We start from the raw sequence: 25,395 nt of genomic DNA, 5'->3' as shown, positions 1-25,395 counted from the left end.
TAATTATAACATAGAAAGTAAAGTTTGTTAAATCTCTTATTTTAAGGTCTAAACATAATTAACAAATAACAATTGTTTAAATAGCTATTTGGTTCAGTACTAGACTTTGAACAAAGCACCGTCAGTCTAATAAATACCTTCAGTTTTTCTTTTATCATTAAAAGTAAGGCACTTATATATGTAGGTATAAGTAAATAATTAACACATTCATTGCCACCCAGTCACAACAATTTCGTCATATAACGATCCCGGCTATCGGGTCGTCCGACCTGGGAACGAAATCATAAAATACCCGATAGTCGGGTTTTCAGCACTGAATGTGTTAATACATATTTAATATTAATTAGAAACATAGGTATATATCTAATAATCTCACTTCCCTTTGCCTGGAACATTGCCACTGACGGACATCAGACAAAACAAAATATTTCACTCAAGACATCAAAGAGGGTATTTGCGATCCTAACGAAATAACGGTATTTTTTCTATGAAATTTCCATGTCGGGAGAAAACGGTTTCCATTTACTAAATATTAACAAATCACTTTGATTTTGATGTCGATAGCTTCGCTTCAGCATAATATATTCATAATAATATTCTAGGTTAAGCTTTTTTTTATTATTATTTATTGCAAATTTTGAATAAGGTAAAACCTATACACCTTACTTTCCATTGTGTCAATAACGTACTAAACCATGGAGAATGGAAAATATTTACAAGTGGAAAAACATTTTCTCTTTTTGTATGGACTAGTACGTAGAAGGTATTCTTCCCTCTTATGAGAAAAATATATGAAAATAATTATAAGTAATCAGTCCAATAATACGAATATATAAGTAGCCAATTATTGAATTCTATTAAATATATAGAGTCATAATTGTTGATTCGTTACTACGTGGAAGGACAATCAAGAGAGACATGTTTGCATGTCGCAGTGTGTCTTGAAAACGTGTTCAATCTTTCAGAGTAGAAAACATATGTATACCTACTAAGTATTTTACAAAAAAAAATACTGATTCATATTTTTGACAACTGGTCCAGTTATCAAATATCATATGGACAAAGTTGAGAGTCTTCACGGTATTTCATGAATTGTATCATACTTATCAACTTTTAATTACCTACTTTACAATTTTACAGTATGCTAGTGCTAGGTAGTTAATTGATCCTAAATATAAATAATACAAATTAGCTACTTATGCTTTAGGTAAATCTATTTTACTTGGTAGAGATAAGTAAGAATTTTAAGAAACTTGGTAGATGTGTCGTTCTGATGTTCACTAAATAATGGTCAAATACTAAGTTTTACGTAAATATGTATCGGAAAAACCGTTTCATAAGAAGATCGATATACATATATATATATATATATATATATATATATATATATATATATATATATATACCTTATAAGACACTACCTTCTTTGTAACGTTAAACTGTACTATGTAATTATAAACAGACGAGCTTTGTACAAAGTCATGTCATCTTACGGTTCGTCACACTGCGCTTTGTTGAACCGACATTTTCCTCTACCAATAGGACTAGCACAGTCATTCTTAATGCATTAATCACGCGACAATTTATATGACTTTGCCCTATGGCGATAGTAACCGGTCAACATAACACAAATGACATTTAATACCTATAGGTACGTTCATCATCTACACTCTAACACCATTTCGACCCAATGGAAGCAATATTTAAATTACGGTGTCAAAAAAACCATTTCAGCCTTAGTTTAGGCGAATCATTCCAACCTTGAATTTCACCGAGTGTCGTGAAAACGTCTAACTTTGCCACTTGGTGAATTTGTACAAAGGTAGGTATGTAATTAAGTGATCGGGCAAAGTTGCGTTAAAATTGCGTTGCGTCAAATTCAATCACAGTTAAAAGCAACCTGTTTATTTTACCTGCAAATTCGGCCCTTTGTATTTGTTTAATGAAAATTACACATACAGTGCGAAATTTGGCTGTTTTACCTACGTCCCATACTTGAAACATGGATGTGATGGGCACAAAGCAGACTAATGATAAACGTCAGACTGAAACGATTTTTACAACTGCTAATACCTAGGCTTATGATTGTGCTGCGGACGATGCGGCGAATGCCAATCCGGATGCCTCGGCTGGCGGTGATGGTGGTGATGATGGTGTCTCCTCTTGTCCCTCGGAGCCGGGTAGACGTCTGACACGACAAGCTCCGACCCGTCTTTCGGCGCTTCCCTGTCGTGTCTTCTCCCTTTAGCGCCCGTTGCTTCGTGCAGCTCTTCCCAAGCTTGTCTGTAGTACCTGTTCAGGCCCGAACGGGACTCTGATGACGAGGAGTCGAGGGAAGCGACCGTGTTGCAGTCGGGGGACACGTGGTGGCGGTAGCGTTTGCCGTCGTGGTGCTTTCTGCAAGGATAATTATGGGTTAGAAGGGGAAGGATTGGTTTTAAAACATGACTGCGGATGCTGTGTTGTGGCCAGAACCTATCGCGTTTGTATGTGACAGGATTGTTTTATTGTGTCTTAAATATACAAAAGTGGTCATCACATTTAACCCACCTTATACTGCAAAATTACAATAAAAATATGAATTATTCATATTATTTTGTAATTTTGATATGGCTGTATTGTTGCATCCGAAACCATATAATAAAACCTTAGCATTTCAAGCTTTTTATGAGAACAAAAGATGTGCGTGTCAGCAACGGTGCCTAACAAGAATCAGTAAGTTGCCAAGTATAAGATATTCATTTAAGGAATAAAATAGAAGGGAACGTTGCGACGATGCGATGGTGTAGTAAATCATTCTAAACGTTTGTGCGATACATGTTGTTCCTAAAAACAACGCAGACGTGTCGAAAACGTGCGTAAACGTATACGGTTTATGTACAAATGCAGTGTTGTAAATCCGTGGCTACCATGTGCTTTTTGTTATTTCTCTTTGCATATTTTGTGTTGCGGTGAGCTGTCAACGTGTATTTGTTTCAAGATGGCGTGTGAGCGGTGCTTGTCAGTGCATGTGCAGTGGATGACATGATGGCTTTTGTATTTGTCAAAGCGTTTTAGTTGTTTCAAGCGACCGCAACGTACAACTGAATGTACAAATTGCCTAGTCCGAACGCACGACGTTCTATTCTTTATTACCTATGAGTATCGACTACGATAGATGTAGGTACCTATAGATTGCGTTAGTAAATAAGGTACCTACGTCGGCGCTACCCTGCTCGTTTACTAAAGATCGATGGCCTTGCTAATTAGACTTACTTAAAAACGATTTATTTACCTTTATACATTGTAGTGCTTCTGTTTGGCAAAATCAGCCACCATGTCAACCTTACGCACTGTAAACCTAGCGAAAGGCACGTCGTTCATTTAAGCGACGCAACGGCGACAAAAGAGCGACATACGAGTATATCATTTTCTTTCTACTAGGCAAAATTGGACTTTATCGCGACATCCAAACTGACATTCTGTCGCTTGTCATGCCGTTGCTTAAGTAGTTGCCTAAATTGCCGACGGGCCGAATCCCTCGGTAACTTATGAATCACCAATAATGCTATCGAATAAGTATTAGGTAGCCAAAGTACATAAAAGTACGAACAAAAAGTTACTAAAATCTGCTATCTTTGGAGAAATTTATCGTTAAATCTTTTAAAGCCTTTTTATGACTTTCCTGTCTTTTTTCCTTCTTCTCTTAACCTTTTGATAGCTAGATGAGTAGTTACGTATTTTCAATTTATTACATTCATATGACATACCTATTTCTTACCTATCACATGTTGCGACAAATTGTCAAATGTCATTTTCACTTAAAAGTGTATCATTTACTTTTTTTCGAAAATCCATCAAATTTTGGGTTATTTCTCCTCAGAAATCACAAGGACTATCGATTTAAAAAGAAAAAAAAATAGTCCAAAAAAAATTACAGTTTTGTAACGCATTTTGACATAGGTACATTTTGTATGGACCGTTATAAAGCTGACACCCAAAATTTGTATGAAAAACTGGGGACGCTTTTTTTCTTTGTCTCATTCAATAGTACTCATGATTCCGAGTTCCAAAAGATGATGGTTTATAGAAAAAAAAAAATTAGACCATTTTTCCAGAAAATCCCCATATTACAGTTCAAACGATAGAGCGCATCAAACCCTCAAGCTAAATTGGTCGCTTGAGTCTGTCTAAGCCAACTCTGCACAGACTTGGCAGAACAATGTGTGTAAGTGTCATTCATAGAATGTTGTTAGCATTATTTCACATTATCGTAGCAAACGCTTGGCCGGACGCTACGGCACTCGCCAGCGATGATCCATAAGCTACCGACTAGCCCACAACTTCGCGCGACTCCCAGCTGAAGCTACTGGCGTATGAACGTATGGTGGGCGTTTACTGTCCTAGATAAAGGCACAATTGGTCAATGACTGTCAATCAAATGATTACCTGAGGATACCTTTGCCCGGTGGGTAAAGTCAAGCAAAATGGACGAATCTGATAATGTTTTACGTAGGATAAATTGAAAAATGGTTTGTTCGACTGGGCAAAGATATAAATAAAAAATTAAAACATGTATTTTATTAAGCTGATGCGGCTATCGTACGAGGCAAACAGAGAACCAAATAATTGTGCTAAATACTTCTCACAATAACGAGCTGTAGCTTTTTCCGAAGATGTAAACGCAACCATCATACGCTAAATAGGTCGGTGGAAGTGTTGTAAAATGTAAGAAAAAATGTTGCCGAATTTGACAGTTGAGGTAGGCAATTTGGCGCTGTCTGGCTACGTATCGTTGTCAAAGTTGGTGTTTGATAATCTAGTAATCACAAAACATAATACAGGGTAAGATTTTAACCACCAGCCATATTCTGCGTAGTGACTTTATGGGTCATACTGAACAACTTTTATTAAGAAACTAATGCTGAAATCGGGAAAAAAAATTGGCTGTATAATACATTCAGGCTGATGTGATCTCGCTGGTTTCTATGGGACAGCAAAATTGTTTTTTGGCGAGTTCGGCATTGGTCCCATAGTAAAAGTAGTTCAGTAAGACCTATAAAGTCTGGCTGGTGGTTAAAGCACATATTTTGCTTTTCCGTATTCGTAATTTGAAATCGGGACCCCTAGTGTACCTACATACATTCGATAGCGTGACGTACGCGTTTGCGTATTAAGTCTCATATAGTATGGAATTTTGCACAGTGCAAGCGCACCAATCGCGTACTGTCACCTAGCTCACGCTATCGGATAAAATTTACACTAGGTGCACCGATATCGGATCGGTTATTAAAACATTCTGAACATGAAATATACTTCTGAACAAAATAAAGGGCTGTGCAATCATTTTTAATTTTCATCTGTCAAATTCTGTCGCGACTTTTCCTTAAGGGGCCCACTGATTAACAGTCCGCCGGACGGTATCGGCCTGTCAGTTGTTCGGAACTGTCAAAATTTTGTTCTAACTGACAGGCCGATACCGTCCGGCGGACTGTTAATCAGTGGGCCCCTTTAGAGTTAACTTTCACCCGAATGCCACAGAACGCACGTTCCGAGCGTGAGCGCTGACGTTGACGTAAACGTTTCGTGGCCAAGGCGTTACAATCAACTCTCTGAGACCCCGCCAGTAGCTCAGTATGTACCTCTACAGCGGGTTGCTGAACCGTCCAGCGCGCACATGGCGGTGCGCGCGCGCGAACTCCCTCCTTCCAACCTGCTGGTCTGGGAACGGGAGCGCCAGCAGCGAGCACCAGCGCGGCGCCGGCGCCGCCGTTCGTCGCGCGCCGCCGCTAACCAATGGCCGACGTAGTTAAGGTAAATGTCGCTAGATGGTGTTGTTTTACAAATATTTGCTACGTCACCGCTAACCAGTGAGCACTGTATGGGGTAGTTACTCTAGTTTTTGATTACGCAATGCACTCGGTCTCAATACGAGTACTGGATGTTTAGGTGTAAAGGCGGGATTCCACCAGTCCAGTATGCGGCGCTGTGCGGCACTAGTATATTCGGTACAAAAAATGATCGTGCTGTACAGTGCCGCACACTGGTGGAATCCCGCCTTAACACTGTAATCCGCAAGGGACAAAGACAACGGTATCGTTAATGTCAGTAAACACGTACCTACACATAGAGGTATGCTATTGATTTTAAAACAAAATACGGAATTCATGTCTGATCGCATTTAATAATATTGGATGTCCCGTAAGAAAAATACTTAACTATATGTAGGACTCGCTAAATTTCGTGTGAAGGTGATAGTCCATTTCCAACTGCAGCTGCACTACCGTTGCGACTTTATACTGGTGCGACATTACTGCCGGGACAGTAGTGCAGTTGCGGTCGAAAATACTTTATAATCACCATATTACGTGCAGTCGTTATCGTCATTCATTTTACTATGGAAATTGACGATAACACCGACATGTTCAGGCCGCTGCACTAGTGTCGGAGCAGTAGTGCAGCTGCGGTCGGAAATGGAATGTTACCTTAATGGTAACATTCCATTTCTAACCGCAGCTGCACTACCGGTACTGAACGCGTCGCTGTCATTGTCAATTTCCATAGTAAAATTGACAGTAGTGCAGCTGCCGTTGGAAATGGAATGTTACCCTAATAATCATAATTTCTGATAATGCATGCGTCGTTAGATGACATTATGTGATTAGCAGACGTTTGAGAAGTGATACTGTAGTATTGTTCATACTCGTATTAATTTGCTGGGCAAAGTTGTAACAATGATATTGTCAGTCTATTCATGTTTATGACGGCGGTACAGCAAGTCAATCAAATATGATATAGTTTTAATAATTACGAGCAAAGTTAAAAGGAAAATATAATAAATGACGACATCTATATTTGTATAGAACATAATAACTGGATCGTGTTTAGCAAAAATGTGATAACCCACATTAATTTTGCATTAAACAACTGTACCGATATTCGGAACCTAATAATAATATTGAGAATGGCAACACTGCGTAGTCGGTCGTATTGTCCTTTTCTAGCATATACGTCCTTCTCTCTCCCACACTCCCACCACTCAGGCAGGTTGCTTTGACAGTTAAACAAGGCAAATTTTCAAGTCATTGGCTTGCTGTTTTTCCATCTGGAAGGTCGTGAAGCTAAACTGCTGGTGAGTTTTTGAATTTGTACCCCAGTTTAGCTGACTATATTGAAAAACAGTTTCTAACGGTTTTTGCCGTTCGAAATAAATATTTAAATTTAGTTGTCCGATAAACTATCTAGCAAATAAAAACGATCCGGAATAGTGATGTGCAAGTGTTTTCGAAGGCTGCCTGCGCGCACCGTGGCTATGCCAATGAAAATACTAAAACACATATGTTAGAAAACACATCGAGCTGGTAAAGCGTGCACGTGTCACCATTAGAATTTAATTTTATACCTACATTAAGTCTCTTCCGAGTCTTGTTAGTTTAAATCTTTGTGTATGTATAATAACGGTTGAAATTATAATACTTAAATGGTGATGTGTGGAGGCATACCCTTCAGTTTTCAAGTGATTTGTGTTTTCGAATACGAAAGGATCGGATAGTTAATACGTGTTAAGTAGAGCCTATGTATTGAGGTAGAAGTTTATAGACGTGTAGGTTTTATCTGCCCAAGTATCTATCAGCAATTTGTCTTTTTATCCCGTTCCGGGTGAATATAATATTGCAAAATTATTTTTTTTGTGAATTAAATTGCTGATAAATAAGTGTACCCGCTTAGGAGTCGACGAAGCCCCGCCTTCGCGGGGCTTCTATTTCCGCTCTGAGGGACACAAGGTAACGAACAAACCTACATCGCAAACATTGCATTTATTTTTGTGGAAAGTGAGTACTTCGGCAGTACATAAACTTAAATCTGACTAGACATAGAGAGAGATTAGCATGGCTCTGCGCAAGAATGACATGCGAAATCGTGAAGTATTTCACTCTTGATCTACCAACTTATATCTCTCCAACTAGATATTTAATTTTGAAAAAATTGTTAAAATGTAGGTAGGTTAAAATGTAGGTACCTACTTAAATAAATAACTTAGCAGGTACTTACAGCTTAAAAGGTTAAGGAAAATAACTCTTGCATGTAGTTGCTATATATGTGCTTGTGTTATATTGGATTTGAATAACTTGATTATTAATTCGTTACGTAACTACATACAAGAGGGTCAATTCTTAAGCCTACCTACCTACCTACATAAATAGTACACTTGGCATTAACGATACGGGAATCTTTAGATTGATTCATTGACGAAGACGCATGGTTTGGTTCATATTGTCAAATTATATTAGTTAACTGAAGAGTTAAAGTTTAGTTTTGGCAAATCTGCGCGTCACCGTGAATGACACTTTCTAAAAGTGCCTATAAAAGCCTGCATAAAGCCTTTCACCTTGTCGAGCAAGGAACCCGCAACTAAGGGAATATTACCCATAAACTCAGGGTATTCGATTTGAATGATATTCTTAAACCTACGTCTGTTATGGTTCCACCTGCGTAAGGTGTGCCTAAGAAAATCTTTTATTCGTTCACAAACTAACGTCAAGTTATTTGTGATGAAACCAATATATTATGTACCTATCTAAGCCTGCGCAAGGCTGCCATGTCTCCACCTGCGTAAGGTGTGCCAAAGAATCTTTGATTCATTCACAATCTGACGTCAAGTTATTGATGATAATATTATAACCTATGTAAGCCTGCGCAAGGCATGTCAGACATATTCACAGAAATATAAATGATATGGTCATAACACATGCGAGCAAGTAAGCCACAATCAGAAAAATATTACAAAAATGAATTTGTAAATATCTCCTTTTAGAGAAAGTAAAAAGGGTTCTAACAAAATCAGTCGAAATAGGCAAGGCTAATGTTATTAGTTTTCATTTTTGTTTACCAATCTATTCTAAAAGGGTCCCAAACACCCTATTGGCTAAGCCCAAAATTGGGCTAATTAACTGTGGTAAAAGTGAAAACTGCTTTCCATTTACATTACATTTCTAAAATTATAAGGTATAAAATAACCTAAGATTCCAGGCCTATCTCGACTCATTTTTATTTTAAAGATGAAAAAATCTTTGCACCCTAATATAAAATTGTGGTCTGGAGACGCTTAGCCTCATAACTTGGGCGGCATAGAGAATACTAAGAGATTTAGTCACCTAATTTCGATTATAAGCCCAGGCAGAAAATTGATAATTAGAATCAGGAGTGGTCAATCCACCAAGGTCCAGACAATCTGTGGACTCTAATTTAATCAGACTATGTAAGCTCACGACAGTGCTTACGGTTCCATTCTGAAATAAGCTATGTTTACAATATAATTCAAGTTATATTACTCATGGTGTGAAACAAACAGCCTGCTCAAGGTGTACAAAGGGTCCGATTAACGGCCCTATGAATATCTAAAAAACCTTTGAAGTCTAGGCCTGCTAAGGCAGACTAGAAATAAATACATATGATCTCAATGTAAGAGCAGCTCACAGTTGCATAAATTATATTTGCCTCGAGAGCACTCGACTTTCAGTTAACATGTTTACGAGTACCTACCTATGTACACGACATGACCAAGGTTACCTACCTATTTAACTATTATATCCCTGACTGCCATGGTATAGGAAAATTATCATGTGCTGGCGGTGCTGCACAAGCATGTTTGAAATAAAATATACAAAACTGGCCTGACGGGCGTTTATCAATTATGTATTTTACACCTTGTGTCTGTATTGTGACCTAGGAAGTTTTAAACCACCTGTATCGTAAGTGTTCCTATGCACGGATTAAGTTTATTTTAAACTACCCATGCCCTAACCTCAAGGGCAAGTGCTTCTATGCACGGACTAGATACTGTTATCACTTAATTCACTTATCATGACTTGTCATAGTTTGATACTGCACGTTTAACAAATTTAAGACCGTGGAATGTACCCACTACAAAAAGGTTTTTAAAAACAGTGACTGAATGGTTTGCACGAACGGTTCTAGCACAACTTCTGGGCGGTCACATCTAGGGCATGACCCTCTAGTTCTCAATTTATACATAATTATAACATTGTGATACTGTTCGCTTTGCACAATAAAATAGGGAAACAGGAGCACGCCTTGCGAAAAGGCGAAGCTATTTTGAAACGCGAACTTTTCAAAAATAGATTGAAATATATAAATATGTCTTTGATGTGGAACATGTACACCCAAACAAATGCAGTCATTTATTATATGTTAGCAAAACTCTGCCAAAGTGTTAGTCTGTCTGTACAGTGTAACCTGAAGGCATCAATGAACAAAAATCTCTTGAAACATGGTGGATTAATTAATTTACACCCCGTCTGTGTCTTGCTCCTACCAAATCCACAATTTAAGGACCTCAACCTATCTAGGTACCCTTCTTGCTCGAGACCTGAAAAAATGTTCACAATAACCTCATGCAGACAAGTGTCGGAAAACTAGGTCCACACACTTAGCGCTACCGTGAATATATATCTAAGAAGTCTGTATACGCCTTCCAGGAGGCGGGATGTTAATAGACTAGCCTATATCGTAGGCCAGAGATATAGTATACAAAAGCACACTGGCCCAAATCCAGTAATATTATAATTTCAGAACATAAAATAATTGACAATTCTGCGTATATTTGATATCAAAAAGTTACAGTTATCCTTAGTTCATAAGGAGGATAAGTATACATAAATATCAAATAAATTCGACAAAGTGTTGACTCTAGCATTGGATGAAATAGGTCCCTCTTAAAGGGCCTCTGCACTGTTGGCTTTGGGCCCACGGGTGCCCGGCAAAAGGTCGGGGACCCCATGGTTCCGCACAGTTATTGCAAATAATGTAAAATCACTAAATAAACACACAAATCTGCATTTTGGTTAAAACACATGCGATGAGCTAAGGTTTAGAATTAAGTACCTTATTCTTAATAATTTACACACTGGAAAGAGGAAACTGAATATTCAGAACTATGCAATGTCTATAAATGCTTTACATAAATTAAGCCACTTAAGCGTTCAGAACCAATCAAGCTTATGTCTACTAGTAGGCACCAGATAAGGTAAACTTACTGCATATATAGAAATTAATGAGTACAATTTAGGTCACTTGATGATAGCTAAACATGAATATAATCAGAATGAGCCTGCACCTATACAAATATCATTGATAAGGTTCTGTGGCATTTCTATATTAACCATTTGAACGCCAAGAGCACCAAAAAGCGTCATTATCATTACTAGTCGTGCCAACATGAGTGTTATGTTATGGCTCAAGCTCTCAAAGTAACCTTCACAATTTTAAGTAAGGTTTGTTTAGGTACATTAGCTCGCGTTCGCGTTAGTAAAGCGTACAAAGGATTAAATGCATTTTATAGCTATAACCAAGTATATAGCTCACATTGGCTCACAGTCATGAAAGGAATTCAGTAATTCCCTATGACATTTTAGTAAGTAGGTACCCAATACTAACTTTGTGGGTAGTGATAGTGATATAACGAATATGTACAATATTCGTCTACTTAATCCCGAGAGATTTTGGAAATAAGAAAGGTCTTGTCCTTGTTATATTCCTGCAACTGCTTACTTTACTAGATAATTATTATCAAATTTGTTAATAATTGGGAGTTATAAATAAAAACTACTCGAGTACTTTATAAATAATTCTTATCTCTTCATATTTTAATTACATCACTCCTTATCACAGATGCTGTATGCTCCTTGAAGAGTAGACTGACTTAAAATCTCATCTTCTTTTACCTAGTTTCACATACATATAATTAAGTATAGCACCCTTGTGGTGACTCACTTATCCTCTTTGAAAATTTATAAGTACCTACATTAAGTACATATATAAAATGTAAAGTTAGTATCATAATATAATTTTATATCAAAATGTATGCTTTACTAACTACCTCTCTCCTCACAAGTGTTAAAATAAAGGGTGTACTACATAATTAATTAAACACTCGTAATATAATAATATTACATATACATAATAACTACATGTATAATCACATTGGCTTGGCGTCTTCCCACCACCAGGCGATAACAAACACGTCTCAATATTATTATTAGGTTCCGAATATCGGTACAGTTGTTTAATGACAGCGTTTTACACAAAAATAAAACGCTAATTAAATAACTTACCATATTCGGAACCTAAAGTTTTAATCCTGCCTGGTGTAAATATGAATAATTTTGAGACAATGACTTGAAAATTTGCCTTGTTTAACTGTCAAAGCAACCTGCCTGAGTGGTGGGAGTGTGGGAGAGAGAAGGACGTATATGCTAGAAAAGGACAATACGACCGACTACGCAGTGTTGCCATTCTCAATATTATTATTAGGTTCCGAATATGGTAAGTTATTTAATTAGCGTTTTATTTTTGTGTAAAACGCTGTCAATAAAATGTCAACTTTAAGCGTCATTTTTTTGAGTTGAAATCTTATTGCGTAATTAATGTGGGTTGACACATTATTGCTAAACATCATCCCTATACATATGTAATAACTGCAACGTCTATTTAATTATAAGATCTAGATCAATCGAATGTATAATGCGAGTAGGTATACGATTTAAAGTCTATACTTAAATATCTTCAGTTTAAAAACAGAAAAGATATTCCCATTTCTTAGTCGGGCTGATATTAACAAACAGAAGCGTAGGCAAGAAAAAGATAAAGATATCGTAAAAGGTGTGTTAAAAGTTCATTAAATTGTAAGATGTAGAAAACTATTTGAAATATAGTTTAAAGTTTAGTTTGTAATTTTAATTTTAATGCCTTATTGTTTGTTATTTATGCCTAATAATTATGTAAATAAAAGAGGGCCATTATATTTGCAGAATTTATTTCGCCTGCACATATTTAAATTATGACAGCGAGTCTGAGACAGTGAGTGGGTTGTCAGATAGTTGAGGAGTTCTTGCATGATTATATTTTATGTTTAGCATTGTGTATGGTAGCTAAACACCGAAATATTTTTGAAATCATGACTGTTTAATATAGTTGGGTCATACACAGATTTTGATTAACATACTTGGTTTTTCTACGTGTGTATGACGCATCTACATAATATCTAAATTTACGAACACTGACAAATATCTACATTATGAACTATCTTTGACACGAGTATTAGTGTAGGTACCTACTTAATACTGTTGTTTCTATCACTTATTAACCACTGTAGAAATCACAAACCATTAATAGATTTTTAGTGTTAGGTACGTATATAATACCGATGGAGTAAGAGTCAATGCCATGATCATCCGGTGGTGATCGACAGACCGGTGTCTGTCATATGAATTAGTACCTATGACGGTTTAAGCAATTCATAATAAAACATTAATTATTTTATTTATTAATTGCACAGAGGTTACAGCTTTCAGGTCACGCTCGCGCTTCTTTTACTGTATCACCTCTACTCCTCTTTACATGATGGAGCAACTCAGTTTATACTGTGATATACTCTACTACACACGATTCAAAATCAACTCACGCCGACTTCGTTAAAACTCACCTCCGCACCAATATGACGATGGTAGTGATGATCGCTACAAGGAAGACGATCGCGCCGAACGCGCCGAGCGCGACCACAGCGCCGAGGTTGAGGCGCGCGCCGACCGTCTCCCGCCGTTCGCCGTCCACTGATTGGGGCACGTTGACGCGCGGGGTTTGCTCGGCGCGGATATTGTTGCCGCTGCCTAGTATCTGAAGAGGCGTTACAGGTGTTTCATAAAAATAAATTCAATCCAATGTTTAAGGTTCAAAATGTGAAGATTTTCTGAGCGTGATTAGGGGTCGTCCAGAAATCATGTGATCGTTTAGATGGGGGGTAGGGGTAAGAAAAATATCACGAATGATCACGATGGGGGATGGGGGGGTCAGAGCAGATATGCCAAAATAAAGCCAAAAACAACAATATTACTCAAAAATTTAATCAGATCAAATAATTCGCTCTGTTTTATATGCGAAGTTACCCAATAAAAAATTCTATTTCGGGGTTGCGTTTAAATCAGCAAATATCACCAAGGTGATTTCTGGACGACCCCTTAGTTAATTGCTGCCTATGAAGCAGGAGGTCCCGGGTTCAAAGCCTGGTAAGGGCATTTATTTGTGTGGTCATCACGAATATTTGTCCCTGATGATGTCTTTCGACCGTACCTAAGTATAGTACAAGCTTTGTTTAGTTTGTACCCAATATATTTATTATTTTTATTATTCATTCTTTATTTCCTCCTCTATCGGCTTTTACTATTTCGTTAATTGATTTCAGATAACTTATACTCGTACAGAAGTATCAACAATTAGATAAGAGTGACGGTTGGAGATGTGTACCTGTTGAATGAGAATAAGTACTGCAGCGTCTAGTTACGGTATTAAATAAAATTATAATTTGGCTAAATAAATTAAAGTCAATTTAAATTTTATGGTAGGTACCGATATGTTTTCTTATTTATATTAATTTACCTGAAGATTTCTAACTGCAATCAGTATTGATTCTTCTAATTTTTTATAACTCTTTACTGTAATATTTTGCACAAAAAAAACCCATGCCAACGAAATGGTTTTTTGCTGCGAAATATTTTATGCCTCTGTATGGAGGGTTGGCAGACTTGAACTTGAACGACCCCATAGGAAAAAAAAATCGCGTCATAAAAATGTTTCTTATACTTTTTCCTAATCATAACACGGTACCGAATATGCCCTTAAACGGATCCCCACTATTTTTGCGACACCTTGTATACTTACTTGGTTCTCCCTAGGATGACTGGCCACAATAATATGCGGCACATGGCTGGTTGGCGATTCCTGCGCGTCCGTGACCTTCGTTTCATATCTCGTGGTCGGCCGTTCCGTGGTCTTTGGGCGGGGACGGCGCGTCTCCGGCGTAACGAAAGGCGTCGGCGCGGGACGCGCCGTGGAGCGCGGCCGCGTCGGCGGAGCGCGGGAGGTGACGCGCGTGGTGGGGGCGGCCGTGGTGGGGGGAGGGAGCGTTGTGGTGGTCGTTGTTGAGCGCTCTTCGGCTGTGGGTCAAATAATACAAATTAGGGACGTAAGGACAAAATGGTGGTTTAACGTTGCAAGATTTCAACGGAGTCATGTAAAATCACTTGCCATACCGAGTAATTGCGTAGTCAGGTACTACTTATAGTAACATAAGTACTTTAGTTAGGTTACGGATAATCCCGTATACTGTAAGTTATAGACAAAATGTGGCTTGTAGCTGAATAATTATGAATACCTAATTAAATGATAAATAAAAGTATGTATGTGTCTAATTGTCTATATGTCTAGTTATAGAAACTTAACCTTCGTTAATATTTTAACTAACTAACCTTCATTATTGACCTCCTTCATTAGGTATATAATTTTGTAATGATTTGTGAAATTGTGACATGTTTTTCTGTTACCTTCACTTCTAATGCATGTGTAACCTTTGACTCTTTCCAGGGTTATAATTTACTTAGAACTCACGTTGACACTTAGGCGGCTGCTGGTCCCAGACGCCGCTCGCTAGACAGCTCGCGCGCCGGGCGCCGACGAGGCGGTGCCCGCGGGTACACGCGTACTCCGCGACGGCGCCGAACACCGACGAGTTGTGAGAAAGCGTTACGCGCCCGTTGGGGACCTGCGCTGGAGGCTCGCAGTGCACAACTATAAATGAAGAATACATTATTCTTAAATATGTATCTTTATGTGTTATTTGTCGTGGCATCAACGAATGGGCTCTACGGAAGAAGAACGTAACATAGGGTGACTGCTATTGTTATTGGCCACTACATAGTAATTGGCCACTCATAACAATAAGATTGACTTGTTTTCTTTCTGATTTGTTAGGAGTGAAGTGAGTGAGGAACCCGGGACCTCCTGATTCGTAGGCTGGGTCACTATCAACTAAGCTAGGATGCCTATTATATTGTACCTATGTTTTATTCAATTACTTTCGCTACCTATCTATTAAATAAAGCTCTGGACGATCGGTCTGGCCTTGTGGGTAGTGACCCTGCCTATGCAGCCGATGGTCCTGCGTTCGAATGCCGGTAAGGGCATTTATAAATTTGTGTGATGATGAGCATACCCATACAACCATTTCCAGTCGCCGTTACGACGCGGTGTTGACACATCTTGTGTCGACACCATCTGTTTCGGTCACAATTCCAGTCGCAGAGTCGTCGCCGTGTCGACACAGTTACCAGAAATGGGGAAGGGTCGACACATGACACAAAGTGACATAAAGTGTGGTCGCCGTGTGCACACATTGTTTCGGGTTTGCGACTACTTTATGCCAAAATCATTCGTTCATTCGTTCATTTTGTTCCTGTCAAATGGAAACTGTCAGATGGAAAAATACTTAAATAAAAATAAGTGACATTAATACGCCATCTCTTAAACGGATTACAAGACGTAATTATATATTGTTTGCATTTATATTACAATATGACTTAAATTATTATGGGGAATTAAACTGCTCGAGTGATTTGATAAACTAAGTGTAATATAATCAACGCGCCACCACATTGTTTTAGTTTAGCCGGAAATGAAATTGTTTACTTCTCAGTGCCTGTGTTCATAACTATATTATTTGAAGCATTTTTAGTACTTCGATGCGTATACTATACTTAAATAACAGAAATAACGCTTTACATACTACGAAACTTGTTAATTATGATGTATAAATATGGTTCAAGGCTGAGAAATATTGCAGTCACAAATGTTTCGACTTTGTGTCGACTCTGTGTTGACACATGACACGCGCTGTCAAAAGTAATAACAAAGTTACTGGTATGTTACTGGATTTGCAAAATGGCTCCTTGTGTTGATTTGTTTTCAGATATTCTCAAAGTGTAAAAATGCCGTGGTCAGAGATGGGCATTAATCGATTAACTGTTTATTCGACTAATTAATGGAATAAAAAAAGTTAATTCTCAAATTTTAATCGCGATTAGTTTAGTCGACCTAACATAGATTGAAATTGAATTAATCTGAATATTAATCGAATAAATTATCGATTAAATCTCGATTGAAAGTTGACAGGGGGCCATTTTTGTACGTAAAAATAATAGAAATGTCTTGCATGCAGATGGTAGCAAAACACTTTGTCATAAAAGTCGAGATGGGTGTCGATATATAGGTTTTAGGGAGTGCCGATTTCGAAAATAATGACCATTTTGGAATCCGAAATGGCGGCCATGCACTGTGTCATGAAAGTCGTCATGGATGTCGTTTTATACGTTTTAGGGGGCCCCAATTTTGAAAAAGATGACCATTTTGGAATCCAAAATGGCGGCCATGCACTATGCCATAAAAGTCGTCATGGGTGTCGTTTTATAGGTTTTAGGGGGCGCAGATTTCGAAAATGATAACCATTTTGGATTCCAAGATGGCGGCCATGCACTATGTCATAAAAGTCGTCATGGATGTCGTTTTATAGGTTTTAGGGGGCCCCGATTTAGAAAATGATGACCATTTTGAAATCCAAAATGGCGGCCATGCACTATGTCATAAAAGTCGTCATGGGTGTCGTTTTATAGGTTTTGGGGGGCGCAGATTTAGAAAATGATAACCATTTTGTATTCCAAAATGGCGGCCATGCACTATGTCATAAAAGTCGTCATGGGTGTCGTTTTATAGGTTTTAGGGGGCGCAGATTTCGAAAATGATGACCATTTTGGATTCCAAGATGGCGGCCATGCACTATGTCATAAAAGTCGTCATGTATGTCGTTTTATAGGTTTTAGGGGGCCCCGCTTTCGAAAATGATGACCATTTTGGAATCCAAAATGGCGGCCATGCACTGTCATAAAAGTCGTCATGGGTGTCGTTTTATAGGTTTTGGGGGGCGCAGATTTCGAAAATGATGACTATTTTGGATTCCACTTTTATGACGAAATACGTAGCCGCCATCTTGGATTATAAAATGATCATCGTTTTCGAATTCTGCACTCCCTAAAACCTATAAATCGACATCCGTGACGACGCAAGTTATCTTTATTTTCAGATCTAACAAATTGCTACAGAATACAAAGGACAAAAAAGAAGCGAGGAGGTAATGAAACATGCAAAAATACAGATGATTCCTCGACGCAATTGGGTGATTCTTAAATTGTGTCCAGATTTTTTTTGTCATAAAAGTTTATATTTTTCACATATTACTAAATCTATGGCAAAAGTTATAATATTGCAATGGATTCCATCGCATGTAGGTATAAGTGGCAATGAGACAGCTGATGCATTAGCAAAACAGGCATGCAGCGATGGCATTGAATTTCACTTGAAACATTATATGGGGGCAATAATGACTGTTTACATTTAGTCAAATTAAAGTGTCGCGAATTGTGGAAGGAATATTTCGACGAGAGATCTAGGGACAAAGGTATTTGGTATAAGACAATACAGCCACAACCCTTTAATTCTCCTTGGATTGATAATAGTGTGTTGTGTAGGCAGGATCTAGTTTTATTATTGAGATTGCGCTCTGGACACATTCCATTGAATAAGTTCGCCTACCTCATGCGTAAAGTGAATTCGGAATTATGCACCTTATGTAATCGCGTCGAGGATGTGTATCATATTTTAATGGAGTGTGTCCGAAATGAGCGACTTAGAAGACAGATATTTCATGACAATGACAGTTCCATTGGGTTATGTAATACCTACCTTTCGAACCCCATGTCTGAGGTTGTTGAAAAGGTACTAAATATTGTTAAGTGCGGTCTGAGGGACAGAAATGTGTGATGTAATTAAACTAGATGTAGCTATTTACTTTCTTTTAACTTTGTTAATTAAGTCTGTTTTTTATGGGGTGACATATTCGTTCAATCGAAAAAGCCCCTTAATAAAGGAAAAAAAAAAAAGTTCCGTGACATTTCGACCTTGTAATTTTTTAAGTAAATGTTTTTGTTTATCTATGAGGATCTCACTAGAATAGTATAATCAAGGTATGTTTATATTTGATGAATGAAATAGTAACGCAAAAAAAAAATATATTTGTGTCTTATATTCCTGCCGAAGACTTTTATTTTACCTTTTCCTTCTACACAAGTTTGGCCAAGTAATAAGAATTTAGGGCACTCAATTTTATTTTCACTTCTACAACAGTAAAGCTACGAGGCCATGTTTTGGTATCGTTTTCGTATAAATTCGCAGTACCAAATTTAGTTAAGGTATCACATTTCTTTTAAACTCCTCTTCACGCTTAAACTGCTGAACAGTTTTAATTTAAATTTGGTACACATATATTTTGAGTCCCGAGACAGGATATAATAAGTTATCTCAAAAATCACCCTTTAAAGGTGTGAAATGAGGTGTAGGGGGGAATTCAGAATTGACTTCTTGAAGTTAATACTGTTTAAGTTTAGGTTTGAAGTCATGTTTTTTCATCATTTTTAACTAAATCAAAGATGTAGACCATCCCAAATTTCATATAAATCGGTTCAGCGGTTATTGATTTCCCGTACAAATTTCCACGCCACTTTTCACACCTTCAAAAGATGATTTTGGTTATAAGATCTATCCTATGTCCTGTTCCGGGACGCAAACTATTTCTATACCAAATTTCAACGAAATCGGTTCAGCGGTTAAGCGTCAAGAAGAGTTTCAAAAAAACCGGCCAAGTGCGAGTCGGACTCGCGTATTAAGGGTTCCGTACATTAAGTCCGACTCGCGCTTGACTGCACATTTCTAATAGGTTTTCCTGTCATCTATAGGTAAAGAACTATTTTGTGTATTCAGACGGACATACATACAGACGCACGAGTGATCCTATAAGGGTTCCGTTTTTTCCTTTTGAGGTACGGAACCCTAAAAAGATTTATTTTTATTTTGTGGAATGGTGTCAATGTGATATCTTAAATGGATTCAGCACCCCAGATTTATACGAAAACGATACCAAACACGGCCTAGCACCTTCACTGATATAGATATATCAAGATAAAATTGAGAGCCCTAAATAAACTTTCAAGAGCGGATATCTCAAAAACTATTCAACATATCGAAAAAATTGACGGAATAAACTTGTAACAAATTAAATTACCTTTCATTTTGTATAAGTGGCCATGTCGCTGAGATGCATAGTTTCCGAGATATAATCGAAAAACGGGAAAATGGGACCTTCAAAGCCCCCTCTCTCCCCCCCGCTCAAGGGCTACGGCCGGGGACTTTTGATATGTTCACCTCCTAACTTGTCAAACCGAGTTACGGAGTCAAAAATTGTGTTCCGAGCATTTCCCTCTACAACTTTTGGAGCATTCGTTGCCTGACCTAAGTAGCTTATTGAATTTCTTTAAAAACTTTTCTGTAAAAGGTTGACGGGTGTTGGGTGTTTATATGGTTTCGGTCGATTATTATCATTTGCATTGCCCATGATGACTTACTAGAATTACGAGCACACGAGACACTAATAGTAGTTTGACAAACCTTGGTTTTCAAGAGGTATTTTATATTGACATTTGCTGTCACAAATTTGCTGTCAGATTTAGTCGCAAACCGCACGCAAAGTGCACACAAATGTGTCGACACCTTGTTACGGAAAAGTGTAGACACGGCGACGACACTTTGTTTCGAAACAATTCTAGACACATTGTGTGGACTCTGTTACGACACATCTGACATTTAGTTACCACTTTGTGATTCTGCGACTGGAATGGTTATATGGGATAGATAATTCGTTTCTGAATTCAGGAAATGGAGTCGTTGAGGTGCTCAGGACCTCAGCTGGGTAGACACAATCGTGTTCGTACGGGTACCTAATTGTATCATCTATACCACATGTTTTTGCACCGCCTACAACTTATCTGCTTTGCCTAAAGGTTGACTGGTAGAGAATGCCTTATGGCATTAAGTTCGCCTTTTGCACAGTGTGTTTTCTTATGTGCAATAAAGATTAAATAAATAAATAAATTCCTGAAGGCGAGCATCAACGTACCGTCGCACCGCGGTGGGGGCCCGTTCCACCTTTCGTCTATGTCGCAGACTAGCCGTGACCTGCCCACCATCTCGTGGCCCTCGCTGCACTCGTACTGCACGTGCGACAGGTACGACACGGAGTCATTCAGCAGCGTGTACGACCCGTGCGCGATCTCAGCTGGGTAGCCGCATTCGATTCCTGGAACGTGACATGCCATTGTTATACCTTTGGAACCATAGGTAGATTCCGTCTTAGGCTCTGTACGCTGACAAAATATTGGTGTACTTACCTCAATACATTGCCACACTTTGTCTTTGCTAAATCTGTGCAATGTTAGCTTGGTCCGACTCTATACAAAAGTTGTTACAGCCATAGACATTGTTACAGGTGAGTTACGACGAGGGTTGCCGTGGTGGCGAAAATCTGAGCCAAAGTAGGTATAAAAGAAAATAATGAGAAATAAATATATACCTTTGGTTGCTAAACTTTGGTCTTATACAACTTCAATTCATATTAAACTACTTACATAAGTTAATTTATATCGTTCTTGTTTTAATGTTACTTGAAGTTAATTCTAACTTTTCCATGGGACTCGATACACCAACAGTTTTGTATGTCAAACTTCTACTCACTCTAATTTACTTGGATTACAATTTCTAGATATTTTGTGTTAATTTTCATGTTATTTTATGACTCACGTTAGACCGGGCCGTGTCCGGCCGGAGTTTCCGGCGCACCGTTTTGTGTGGAAAGCACCACGTAATCACCGATCAGCTGTCAGAATGACATGACGAACGCCTCGGCCCTGGTTCGGTCCGGTCTAGAGTGAGTCCTCCTTTACTTTGATTGTGTGGAGGCGGCTATAGGTTCGTGTAACTCCGTGTAACTCTTAAGTATAATTTTACTAATGTTCTATTTGGTTCTTACGTTTGCATACGGGAGGGAACTCCGTATAGAACCCGGTGTCCAGACATGTCCGGACCGTGGGTCCGACCAGCAGGTGCCCCGGGTCGCAAGAGTACTGCACCGCAGCGCCCACTTCGAAGGACTCGGTGCTCATGGTCGAGTTGGGGGGCTGCTCTGGACGCCCGCAGGCCTTCGGCTCTGGAAAGAGGAGATCGAGAAATGAATGCAGGCCGTAAGTTTGAACCCCTATAGCATACTTGGGGCTCTGTGAGCTGTAGGAGTTCCAGAAGGGTCAAAAAGATCACTGCGTTATGTCTTTCCTGTAGACATACACAAGAGTTAAGGGCTATAAAGGTATATTTTCTTATTTAACCCTTATCCACGTGAAAAGGTCCTCCTTTTATTTAGAGAACTATGATAAAATCATTGCTTACATGCCCACAAGCTGTTAACTATTGCCCACAGGAGAGAAAAATTTACTGTTCGCGCGAACACACTAGTTTTCTCTCCTGTGGGCAATAGTTAACAGCTTGTGGGCATGTAAGCAATGATTTTATCATAGTTCTCTAAATAAAAGGAGGACCTTTTCACGTGGATAAGGGTTAAATAAGAAAATTTACCTTTATAGCCCTTAACTCTTGTGTATGTCTACAGGAAAGACATAACACAGTGATCTTTTTGACCCAGAAATGTGTCGGTTACTTGTAACACTTCTCATAAAGCTATGAAATCGATATTTGGCATTTCTGCTGGTTATTATTATGATGGTACCTGCCATATGCGTCACGTCCCGACAAGGTAGACCTTTTTGTGGCCCCTGTAGACCTCGCAAGCCCCCACAGCTCCGTCATATTGAAAAAAATCATTGCAATTATTGCTTCTTGATAATTCTTACCTACTCGTAACCTGCTAAACCAAATTTTATGAAAATCTAGTAGAGGAAAACAGCCGCACAGCTGTACATAAGAAATTTTTCCCCAATCTAAAACGTGACACTTCCTTCACGCTCGGTCAATTATTGGGGAGTCTAGGGAAGACGGTGATAAGCCCGTTTTACCACGTTACTAAATTACTATTGTTTTTTCAATATTTGGGAAGTAAGTTGGAATTTGCCTATCTATACACATTAATGCATAAATCATCTAGGTATACGTCCTAATAGAGACGATTTTTCAAAAAAATAATATTAAAAATGCCAATGAAATAAACACTATAAATAATAAAATCGCATTTATGCAATCGCAAAATCGCAAGCGCAGCACATAAAATACATTCGTCAGCAAATATAATAAAATCATAAGAATCAAAATAAACTCACACAATAATTAAATTGTTCTTTAAATGCTTTCCCCACAGTGGTACAAACGAAAGGCCACTTTTTTATTTCATCTACATTGCTAGAAATCCGAGTTTCGCTTAGAAACTACTAGTTTCTATGTAATCTCATTGCAAATTATCACACCAATATAGGTTTCCCAGCATTAGAAAGAGTATAGTTGGTAATTATATTATTTATACAAAGAACTGATTTTTACCGATGGTCACTTTGGTTGTTATTACTATAGAGTACCTACATCTGTAAGGCCAGAGCACACTGGCTAAGTGTTCCTAGACATACACGTGCGCGTGCGTTGAAATATTGGAGCCGTGCACGCACACGTCACGCGAGCGGTTTGTCATCACTCAGGACTGTATATTACAATGCGCATGTACACGTCTATGCACACACACCTGGTGTGCACAGACCTTTGCCTCATTTAGTAAAATAAACTTACGGTGCTGGCAGATAAAGTTCAACTTGGCCTGGCAATCCGTGTCCGCCCACAGCCAGCCCTTGCTGCCGTCGAACCGCGCGCACCCCTCGCCCCCCGCAGGCACGCTGTTCCAGAAGGAGACTGTGACGTCATTCCCATTCACCCACTTCCAGTTGTTCGGGTCCTGGGGGTCTCGGACGGCCCCCATCCAGTATTGGCTGCTGCTGTCGCTCCTGGAATAGAGTCAGTATTATTGGTGCTAGAAAAGTAAGATCGTAGACTAAAATAGATGTCATATGCTAGAGAAAACTAATCCCAATAAGGCCTAGTTTACCCTCTGGGTTGGAAGGTCGGATGGCAGTCGCTTTCGTAAAAACTAGTGCTGACGCCAATTCTCGGGATTAGTTGTGAAGCGGACCCCAGGCTCCCATGGACCGTGGCAAAAATGCTGGGATAACCCGAGGAAGAAGGATATGCTACAGAAAACGATTGTCATGCGCTTGGCGAGGAATCTAATACCTTTAAACGAGCAATTCTTGTTTATATAATATACGTATTTAGGGGATCTCGGAAACGGCTCTAACGATTTCGATGAAATTTGCTATATAGAGCTTTTCGGGGTCGAAAAATTGATCTAGAGTTGAGACTGAGTTTTTATATGTTTTCCGAGCAAAGCGCGGTCTCCCAGATATTAGAAGCCTATGGAAGAACCAGGTCTTCAATAGAACTTGATATCACGATGCCTAGCATTGAGAGGGAACGATTGTAAAAGAAGAACTAGACAAAAAGCCTTCCGATGGTCGAGGCCGGAATCGAACCGGCTCCTTCAGCTTGCACGGCTAACATCTTGACCAGTGGACCAACGGACCAGTGCACGGCGGTACCCGTCACTAATTCTCCAGTATATGCATAATAAGATACTTAAGATCGAACACTAGGTACCTCACCTCAACCTCACCTCAAGTACTAGGAGTAGCCTCGCCACTTGTACCATCCCACTAACCCGAGGTTAGCCGGTTAAACCTGGCCCCTATTTCACCACGGTAGCAGGTTCGACATCACTGTTACTGACGTCACAGGCCTCCATAGGCTACGGCAACCGCTTACCATCGAACGGGCGCTGTGCTTGTTTGCCACCAACATTATAATTAATCAAAACTCCATTATATCGCCAGTAAATAAGTATTTATTTTGCGAAGCTAATGACAATTGTCACAAAAAACACGACAATTGTCACGAAATTCAAAGAAAAAGAATTTTCGGTATGTCATTAATTAACGAAAATTCTTTTAAATCTCGTGGTGAAATAGGGGCCTCCTGGAGCTAGTTACCATGGCTACCAGTACAATTAGACACTGGGTTAACGGTTTAACCGGATAACCCTGGGTTAGTGGAATGGTGCAAGGCGGATTTTTTGAGAACACAACTTGTATGCTTTGCAAATACCAGCAAGTGTCGAGTTGTTTTATGTATTATAAACAAACCGCAATTAAAATGGATTGAGCAAATAATGTAGTTTTTGAATAAATGCATGGAATGACATTGTGGGTGGTAAGTACTATTTAATAGTTGGATACATATATCTATTATTATTTTTTTTAAACCCTATCTAATTATGCCCAAAAAGCCTTACACCATTCCAACTGCTGGATCGTTTTTAATCATAGCTAAGAACCATCGCAAGGAAACGCTTTCACGTTAAAAAAACGCATCGAAATCGGCCTATCCGTTCCGTTTGATAGCTACGATGCCACAGGCACACATTGGCGTCAAAGGTATTAACATCCCTCTTTTTGCGATCTTGTTTGCAAAGCCATAAGAGCCCGTCACATATTTTTGCGGCCTTCGAAGTGTAACATATTA

The 25,395-nt window shown here is 38.8% G+C and overlaps 1 protein-coding gene and 1 non-coding gene across 2 annotated transcripts in view; one reads left to right on the top strand and one right to left on the bottom strand.

The window, feature by feature from the left end:
• Window positions 1-1,378: 1,378 nt before the first annotated feature.
• The window catches only part of LOC134804050 (CUB and sushi domain-containing protein 3), a 93,451-nt gene continuing 69,434 nt past the window's right edge, over window positions 1,379-25,395 (bottom strand). Inside the window, exons 6-12 of the mRNA XM_063776932.1 lie at window positions 23,554-23,765; window positions 21,800-21,976; window positions 20,891-21,070; window positions 15,442-15,621; window positions 14,716-14,990; window positions 13,484-13,674; window positions 1,379-2,397 (exon numbers count right to left, since the gene is read on the bottom strand). Of these exons, the coding sequence (XP_063633002.1) occupies window positions 2,067-2,397; window positions 13,484-13,674; window positions 14,716-14,990; window positions 15,442-15,621; window positions 20,891-21,070; window positions 21,800-21,976; window positions 23,554-23,765 (1,546 nt within the window). The 3' untranslated portion in view covers window positions 1,379-2,066. The remainder of the gene's footprint in view (window positions 2,398-13,483; window positions 13,675-14,715; window positions 14,991-15,441; window positions 15,622-20,890; window positions 21,071-21,799; window positions 21,977-23,553; window positions 23,766-25,395) is intronic.
• LOC134805377 (U6 spliceosomal RNA) lies at window positions 7,816-7,919 on the top strand. Its single transcript, XR_010146274.1, has one exon. It is a non-coding gene; the product is annotated as a U6 spliceosomal RNA (small nuclear RNA).

The sequence above is a fragment of the Cydia splendana genome, chromosome Z (genome assembly GCF_910591565.1).
Source record: "Cydia splendana chromosome Z, ilCydSple1.2, whole genome shotgun sequence".
Lineage (NCBI taxonomy): Eukaryota > Metazoa > Arthropoda > Insecta > Lepidoptera > Tortricidae > Cydia > Cydia splendana.
The sequence above is the reverse complement of the archived record's forward strand: the minus strand, read 5'-3'. Positions and strand labels throughout refer to the sequence as shown.